General features: G+C 27.0%; 1 protein-coding gene across 1 annotated transcript; it reads left to right on the top strand.

Annotated features, from left to right (window-relative positions):
* The first annotated feature begins 4018 nt into the window (after positions 1-4018).
* Positions 4019-8990, top strand: LOC103311439 (MD-2-related lipid-recognition protein-like). The gene is made up of 3 exons (XM_008191056.2): positions 4019-4144; positions 4252-4368; positions 8722-8990. Exons 1-3 carry the CDS (start codon positions 4054-4056, stop codon positions 8988-8990), a joined length of 477 nt encoding a protein of 158 aa, XP_008189278.1. The 5' UTR covers positions 4019-4053.
* The last annotated feature ends 977 nt before the right edge of the window (positions 8991-9967 follow it).

Below are 9967 nucleotides of genomic sequence, written 5' to 3'. Positions count from 1 at the left end.
TCTTGGAAAAAGTCTAGGATTGGTTCAAAATGTAGAAAATAAATTGAGTGAAGGAGGACGAGGTATTGAATTTGCTAAAGTTAAACTATCGGAAGTATTATCAAAAAATCCCGGATTATCACAAATAAAAAAAATTTTTGAATTTATAAGCGGAGAAATAAGAAACGATGATGAAGACCTTGCAAAGTTGTCACCAGAAGATATTTCTTGTTTCAAATACGCACCCATTGTGTCAGCAGACGTGAAAGAAGTTTTTCGAAATACAAGGTGGTGCTACGCGACAATCGTAGAAGTTTTCAATTTGATAATTTAAAAGCACATTTTGTTACATCATGTTGGTACTCGTTCAATAATTATTAATTAATATACATTTTTATGCTTAATACAAATTTTAAAAAATGATTTTTAAATTGTATTTTTTTTTTCACTTAATACTATATTTTTTAATTTTTTAATTTTTTTTAAAATTTTGATTTTTTAAACAATAATTTTTTTTGCATATTATTTGCATATTTTTGAATTGTTGAGTGCATATATATGTGCATATTTAACAAAAATTTTTGCATAAAAATCCGGGCCCTACTAATAAATATTGTTTCAAACGTATTCGAATATGTATTTTGAACACAAAATAAAAGTATCTATTCTTTAAAAGACTGCTTCTAAGGTACCTATAGATATTATGTATGCACAAGCTGATATAATGATAACTATGATGATTGATTTATACAATTGACTAGGCATCAAAATTATTTTACAATAACAAAATGTTCAAACCAATAGGTAGACAATAAATCTTAGGGTTTAATGATAATTGTGCTGAATTCAAAAAAAATCACACATGGTAATTGGTAATTCAATGATACCTATACCTCAGCGTATGCCCGATGCTTTTTCGTATTTACAAAGAATTTTAATTCGAAACCCATGTTTGAGTGTCTAGCAAATCAAAGTGATACTTTTTTTACCATTAAAAATATGTAAGACTATTAAGACTCCACCGGTACGTTTTTTTTACATGAAAAAATCGTTGACATCTTTGGTTAAGTACACAGATTACAACTGTTTTTAGTGTAGCTACGAAGAAAATCTTGTTTTTTATTTATTTTATTTTTATTTGAAATAACTAGATATCATTATTGAATGTCATATATTATTTTATTTTAAATTTAAATTTAAGTAACAATAATATAGTGAACATTTTTCATAGTTAATTATATTATATTTTTTTTAAATACGTGTAAAAAATATATATGACTAAACAGTATAATACGTAACAACACATATACACATAAATAGTGTACATATATAATATTACCTACATAATGTTTAATTTATATCGGATACAAAAAACCGGCTTGAATTTACATTTTTTAGACAGTAAAAATATAGGTACTTATGAAATGAAGAAATTTCAAATGCACTTATCATATATTTGTAGGTAGGATCTGATGAGTATTATATTATTTTTATATAAATTCAGGCAGGTGTATTTTTATTTTTACATAATATACCTGCTATAGAGGTTGTCAACTGTCAAGAGTCCCGTGGGAACGATTTCGACGAACATCTCAGAGATTGTTCTTAGATAGGTATATCAGAAAAGTTTGAAGAGTAGTTTAAACCACGTTAAAAAATAAATCAAGTGGTAAATCCAATCCACCATTTGCGTTTGCCTATCTATAGGACGAATTATCACACAAAGTGATCATACACCGACGTCGGTTTTCCTTTGACTTGAGATATACAAAATCGAGATACGTATTTATAGCGCTGTATTTCAGTTAATTGTTCATTTATCCCAAGTGAAGTTATACAGCTAGCTCATCATAAGGATTTTAAAAAAATCAAAAAATATATTAAAATTAACAAGAATTGTAGGATCGAAATCACTCGTACAGTGTACCATATAGTACCTATCATGTGGAGACGGAATGATAAAAATATTTCAAGTCGAGCGCAATGATATTCCGATATAAGCGAGCGTTTCTTAAAATTAGTTTATTTAATTAGTTGTTTTAATCGCTCGTAGGTAGAATGAAAAGGTCAAAATATTATTATGTGCGAGTGGTCGCCGACATAAGCCACGGTGGGTTAGGCTACGAAAACGTAGTCTTGCCTCCAGTACAGCAGCAACTGTGCTATTTAAAAGGTTTTAAAAATACATATTCTGTATTATTATAATATATTTTATATTTACCCACGTTTAAATAGTATGTAATTTTATAATTTATATAAAGTAGGACGTAGGTACATTCGGATTTCGGACTATTCACACACACACACACACACACGCATACACACATGCATCAATGGTAGGTACGGTATTGTATATGAACTCAGTGTTTATTTCACTACACATTATATTATATTTTATTATATATTGTATGTGAATGCGGTATGTATTGTCGCATTACTCGCATTGTGATGTATTAAAATACAAAGTTCACGTAGTAAAATAAGCCAAGGAAAATATCGCGTCTGCATCATAGTTAATCAATTGTATTTAATCAGGTCCGGCTCTAGGGGTAGGCGACATACTTCTGGCCCACGCTTAGGGTGGCACCTATAATAAGCAGCACTTATTGAGTAAGAAGGCGGCATTTTCAAAATATTGATAATATTATAATGTTAGGGGCGGCAAAATTCGTTGATAAAGATAGACAAACTTATGAGGAATCTTGTATTACATTTTCAAATCTTAGATTTAAATAGAAAATGTTTCATGAATTTCTAACTCAAAATAATTCGTAAATTTATGTAATTTTTACGTATTTGGTCAATATTTGAACTTTAGATGCTTATAAAAAATTGATTATATTATATTATTATATTATTTATTTTTGTTTGAGTTTTGCTGTGGATCACTGCAGCAGCATATTTTGTAGTGAATCGTTCCAGTTAGATGGACCACTTATCGATACCGATAACTCTAATGACCTTATTTTCGATAGTAAATCTACAAAAATGAGGGATATATTATTTATTCTATACCTAATATTTATTTAAAAAAAACGTAATTTCGATTTATTCACGAAAATATTCAAGTTAAACAAGATATTTTTGCAATTTTTAAATAGGATATTTTAGACACCGGAGCAAAAGTTCGAAGGTACGACTTAATTTATAATTAATACTGAATAAATATTGAATCTGTTTACACCGTAATGCGTATACTATTTATGTGAACATAATGATATAATATACTTATGTAAGTAGGTATATACAATGCAGTATAACGATATACCCAATGCTGGGCCAGTTTTTTTTTAACTCAGTTAAGTTTAATTAATATACACCAATAACAAAATGTTAAAAGTTAATTTAGCTATAGGTTAACTAAGTTAGGTTAAAAGTTAATACACTTTTTGTTAACTTTTTATTGAGTTAAAAAAAACTTAATTTGTTTATACAACTAGCGTCCTTAATTTTTTTCTAAGCCAAAACTAAATTATAGACTTTAGTGTTTATACTTTATACAGTATTTTTATATAAGTTAGATTTGAATGGTATAAATTTTTAACTTTTAACAATTCACGGTAAATATTTTTTAAATGAAAACGAAATGGATTAAAATAGTGAAATATAATAAAATAAAAAAATAAATAAATTATCTTAACTTATTCCTTAAAATGAAAAATTAATTCTTTAACTTCATGTTAATTAAAATAGAATTAATTTAGTAAGTTAACAGTTAAGTTAATGAAAATCCAAAAGTAACTTGTTAATATAAAAAGTTGAAATAAAATTAACTTTTTAAGTCGTTATTGCCCAGCCTTGCCATTGACGCTTCGTTTTGTTTGGTTTTGATATATAAAACCAGTTTAATATATAATATACACTACTATACACATCCATGACGTATAAATTCAAATGGATTGCATAACCCCCACTTTGACATAAAAAAAAAATGTGTGCTCTGAGGTATATAAACGAGAACCTCACCGCGGTTTATCGCAGTATGATAAATTGTACCAAACCAGTAACCACACGCACTGGCATTGAAGTTTTCTCTTGCGAGTATTTAGTGTACGTTACTGTTTCCGTGATACAATGGCGATCTTCGTGTTAACTGTAGTAGGATTAATGCTTGCTACAAGTTCAGTGAACGCCGAACAAGTCAAAAACTTTCACATGTGCCGGAGTGAGTATTGCATAATTGGTTATAACTTAAAAACTTATAAATTTTATAATTATTAGATTTTAATCAGTTTTTTTTGTTTTACTTACTATTTGACCGTTTTTTTTCAGATACTAATTGTCTTGTATATGATTTGTTTATCGATCCATGTCCCCAAGCTTTATACAACCAAACATGTGTATTGCCACAAACCGTTAACGCGTCTATCGCATTCAAATATAAACCTAGTACGTATAATTAATATTTTTTAAATAGTACTATAACACAATAATAGGAAATATAAAAAAAATTGCTTCATACTATGTTTGTAGGTAGGACATTTGGATAGTTTCATACATGGCTGGATCTTAGCTTTTTAACACCCGGGGAAAATTAAAAGAATACGCCCATCCCACAAAGATTACCAGGCTTAGTATTTTTTTTACGAAAATTCAAGCACACTCACACAGCTAAGATCTGTGGTCAATATTTCTTAGTTTCAAGCTTAAAATAAATAATGTTGATAATAATAACAAATGTATGAATTATTTATTAACAAATCTAAATTACATATACATTATTTACTTTTAATATAAAAAGCTTTATGTAAAATGACAATATTTAATTAACAATTCTATAATTCTATATTCTACATTTTATAAATTTCCAAAATAATAAGAGCCCGGTTGTCTATTTGACACCTTGGACTATAAAAATAAATTAGATAAAAAAAACAGTTTATAATAAAAAAACTAACCAAATAGAATATAAATTTCCTTTTAAATTATTTTATTATAATATGTAAAACATAATTTTCAATCTGACTTTGGCTACATAATATGTAATATTTGATATATTATATCAATAGGATAGTAGGTATTTTTGTTTTTTTAATTATGTTGTACTTTTGTACTATCAAGTTAATCAAGAAAATTAATAGTTGTATACTTGTATATTTTAAAAAGCAAACACAAATAACAAATTATATTCCATTTTGTGTTTTTATCACTTATCTAGTGGCCATGGCGATATTCATAAAAAAAGTTCAGTTTATAAAAAAGGCATTTGTTAATTATAAAGACGTCGAAATCAAATCACACAAATCACAATGCCGACAGTTTAAATTCCCAACCAAATATATTTAAATAATATTATTATGTTTATTATTCATCAGTTTAATTTAAAAACTGAAACAATACATTACACTACAATTGCATTATATTAATTATACTACCTATTATACATTCGTTATAATTATTTAATAAATTCAAAATTCAAAAAAATTTATATTATATTTAATAATTGTATACATGATAATATTCTTATTTTCATTATTTGATATAATATTCGGCATGTGAGCCACGATAGTCATTGAACGAAACAAATATTCAAAACTACATTCATATATTATGAGCCAAACCCCGTAAAAAATCTAATACACTTCTATTTGATCTATCTCTATATAGGTACCATTATTATTCTTTTCTCTCTGTCAATTATTTGTTTCTTCTGTTTCGGTTTTGGTTCTTTAATACTTTTAATTTCTAAGTCAACTCGCTGTTGTTCTTTCTGAAGCTCTTCGATCGTTGTATAGACTCCCACATGAGGTATACCAACCAAAGTTGACCAACGTCGATGCCAACCTTCGACAATATTTTGTGTCCTAGAAATTCCATGGTCATTAATTCTGACACAGACCAAAGTTTGGGCGGAAGAAGTGGGTCTGTGCGTATATAATATTACCATTTCTTTGGTTTCGGTGACGATTTTTTAATTATTACGTCTATTGTTATTATTATTTCTACTAAAATGTGAGTTACAATATCGAGTCTACGAGAAATTTGTTCGGGCAAATGTAAACTGGGCCCCCGGTTAAGTTTTTTTGTTGTAAACTCGGCCTGGAAATTTTAGGTAATAAAATAAGTCGATTGTAATTCGGCCTGGAAATTTTAAATAATAAAAAAAAGTTGGTTGTAAACTCGGGCCGATAATTATTCTATTATTGATCAATAAAATATAATAAACACGATATAATTTAATCTGCAAATAATAATTAATGTATCTATATTCTATAATACATCTTATCAGAAAAATTGTTGTTAACGAATGTTGTATACAGTGTGTATATCGGTGAGTGTATACTTCGTATACGTCGTTTTAGATTCCGAGTGGAACGATGAATGTATTGATTTTGCAATGATGTGTGTTTTTATTATTTTATTTTTGTGTCTGTCATCACCGTTTGGGGCAGTAAAACTGCTTCGATTTTCTTTAACAGTATCTTGTTTTATTGAAAAGTGAATGTAGTTGGTACATTCGGGAGGTCAAAATTTGAAATTTCCAATAGTTTTCAAAAGCTCCGTGAAAAACAAAAGAAAAATTAAGGAAAAACGGGAAATTTTACATAAAATCTGTTTTCGAGAAAATTGATTTTGGTTTTTGGTGTAACTTTAAAACAAATGACCGTAAATACATGACATTTTCACTGGTTGTTTATATTTTTATTTTCTAGGTATACATGATATAATTTTCAAAATATTTTTATTTGTTTTGAACTATTTAGGGACATTTTAAGTTTCCAATATTATTAGTTTTTTTTTTATGAATGTCAATAAAACTTTATTTGTTGAGTAAAAATACTTGAAAATTTAATACAAGGCTCCTACTATATTTTTACAATGACATTTGAAAAATATTAAAAATCCTTAGTCACATTTTTTTTTTATTACTATTTGAAGTTCAAAAATTGACAAAATATGTCAAAATCACGAAAATTAGCAAATTAGTTTGGGTTAAGAATTCGTAAAAATTTTTCTTTTTAAATCTAAGAGTTGAAAATGTAATACAAAATTCCTCATAATATTCTCTACCTTTATCAAAGAATAAAAATTTCTACAAGAGCGTCAAATTAAATTTTTATGATCGTTTGAAATTCATATTTTTACAACATTTGATATTCGCTCGATTTCTCATGTAATGATTTCCTTGTTTTATTGTAAGTAATTAAAAAACGAATGACTATAGATATTTGAAAATTTCACTGAATGTTAATATTTTCATTTTCTATACACCATAAAATTTAGAAAATATTTTAAGTCTTTTTGAGCCGATTACGGACTTTCTTAGTTTTCAATTTTTTTAGTTTTTTTTTGCTATAATAATATCAATAAAGTTTTATCTGTTGGGCCAAAAAGTGTGAAATTTTAAAACAATGCTCCTGATATATTGTTACAATAGCGGTTGAAAAATATTAAAATACATGGGCACAATTTTTTTTTTTATAAGTATTTGAAGTTCAAATTCTGACAAAATTTATCAAATTTAAAATTGAATAATTATTTTGTAGTTAAAAATTTATAAAATGTTCAATTTTTGTATCTAAGAATTGAAAATTTAAAACAAGATTCCACGTAAGTAATTATTCTGTTACCAAAAAATCAAAAAAATACATTTACACAGTTTATTTTTATACTCATTTTAATTTAAAATTTGGACGAAATTACATATTAAAAAACCTAGAATAACAGCTATTTTAGTTATTTTGTTGTGCTTGTATAATATTTCGTGGGTACTTGAAACTTCTAAAGTATACTATTATATATCTATGATAGTATCACGGTTTGTTGTTGATGTATAACGCGTTATAAGTACCTAATGGATATTGTGATATGATTAATCGTGAATTTATTATAGGTCAATTTTTTTTAATACCATAGATATAAGTATATAATATAATATTATCTTATACCTATATTCAGTCTTCGCTCAGAATCGTTTTTCTTACACAATGATATTCTATCATCGAATTCAAATTTAATACCATCCATTATACAGTGACCCACTTGTATCCTACTATACAGCAGAGCGAAATCCACTTGCCCACCTTTTTTTACTTGAAATGTTCAATCGTTCACTCAGACTGAGAACAAAGAATTGAGCGTTTTAGATAATATAGATACTAGATGAAACTTTTATGAGAGAAGATAAAATTATTTTATTTTGTCAGTATTTCAAATGGTCGGTATTTTGATCAGTAGGTATTTTGGAGTGTCGGGATTTTGATTTATCAGGATTTTGGTGTCTGGTTATTGACTATTCAAGATTATCATTGTCGGGATTTTGAACGCCTGCCACTATAAACTAATTGGTGAATAATTGTTTTGAAAATTTTAAAGTATACCAAGGTCAAAATAAAATTCAGTTATTAAAATATTTACCGAAATTTATTGAAATTTACAATATAATAGGTAGGTATATATTATCACAGAACCTACTTATACAAAGTTGATGGTACCTACCTACGACCTACCTTAATTATACAATATAATTCACATAAATACAGTACGAGTAGGCTCCAAAGATATCGTTGGAGAGGAGGGGGGGCGCCAAGTCCTAATTTTCAGAAAAATGTCGATATTATAATATGTTTCTTTTTGTAATTATCGTTTTACAATATACAAGATATAACGGATGTCTTAATATTGGTACTTGAATTTGAATGGCACAGCTAGACCAGAGCTATAAAGTATATTATACATTTGGAAATATTAAAATTTTTAACTGCTCTTTACATTTGAATATTAATAATTAATTCATTTCAGAATTTGGTTCGAACTTACCAAAGACAAGACTATACGCGGAAACATTTTTGTTGGACTTACCGTTTCTGGACATGGATACGAATGCGTGTTTATATACAAGTTGTCCAGTGATAAAGGACACCGAACAGAATTGGCTGTATAATTTATTCGTATCCAAAAACTATCCTAGGACTAGTTACACAGTCAAGTTCAAGTTCTGGGATACCGAATCTAATGCCCACGATGACGAACCACAGTGCTGCTTTAAATTCAACATCAAGATCGTTTAACAGAAAAGGAAAATGCTCGCAACTATATGTTAAAATGTACATCATAGTTAAATTTATATTGTAAAATTACTTAAAATACAATCATTTGTATATTTTATCAAGTGAAGAATACAAAAATTAGAAATTGTTATATATAGCAAGTATTAGAGGACTATTAACAGATTCGTACAAAAACAACTCCGTTTGTTTACTCAACATAATTCTACTCGTTAGTGGTTAGTAGGTACTTACTCTTGATCGTATAAATTGAAGTATTGAACTATAACAAAAATAATCAATTAAAAATTTTGATTTTGAAATCCAAACGCCTTTCACCTTTTATAAATTATATTAAATAAAATACACTGATAGGTAATATATATTATGCAAAGCAATAAATTATAAATAAAATACACTGGTAGGTAATAATATTTATTGTGATTAATACTAATAAACAAAAAAAGAATATTATACATTTTAAATACATTATAAAATATTACAATGCATATATTAATGATACAAACAGAGTTCCATTAGCCAAAGTTCTAATAATAGTAGGAGTTGTATCTGGCAAATTAGTTAAATGACTACCTACCAAAAATTTGCAATCCCGAATTTAATTCTACTTGATAAAAATAAAAATGACTGTCGAAACTAATAGTTATTAATGGAATATATATAATGGGTATTATATGGTGTCATTGAGGTACCTATTACTATTTTTATTAAATTCCAAGTATTATACAACTGTCTAATGTTACTTATAATATTAAAACCATGCCTATAGTTGCGATACTTAATCGAGACCTGATTGAATTATTATTTTTTTTGTGCATAGGTGCCTATGATAAACACTAATAATATAACAAAACGATAAAATAACTATCTATGATGCTAATAGGTAATACTTTATTGCACTTCTTAACATTTTACATATCACTTTAATCTGTATTTTTTATGTATTACTTTACTAAGAACAATAAAAATCTACAAAACCG

The sequence above is a fragment of the Acyrthosiphon pisum genome, chromosome X (assembly GCF_005508785.2).
Source record: "Acyrthosiphon pisum isolate AL4f chromosome X, pea_aphid_22Mar2018_4r6ur, whole genome shotgun sequence".
Taxonomy (NCBI): domain Eukaryota; kingdom Metazoa; phylum Arthropoda; class Insecta; order Hemiptera; family Aphididae; genus Acyrthosiphon; species Acyrthosiphon pisum.
The sequence above is the reverse complement of the archived record's forward strand: the minus strand, read 5'-3'. Positions and strand labels throughout refer to the sequence as shown.

Excerpts from the sequence above, each read along its gene's own strand:
- LOC103311439 (XM_008191056.2), top strand. The coding sequence starts at position 4,054 with ATGGCGATCTTCGTGTTAACTGTAGTAGGATTAATGCTTGCTACAAGT. Across the intron at positions 4,145-4,251 it reads AAACTTTCACATGTGCCGGA|ATACTAATTGTCTTGTATAT; the intron begins GTGAGTATTGCA and ends GTTTTTTTTCAG. Across the intron at positions 4,369-8,721 it reads CGCATTCAAATATAAACCTA|AATTTGGTTCGAACTTACCA; the intron begins GTACGTATAATT and ends AATTCATTTCAG.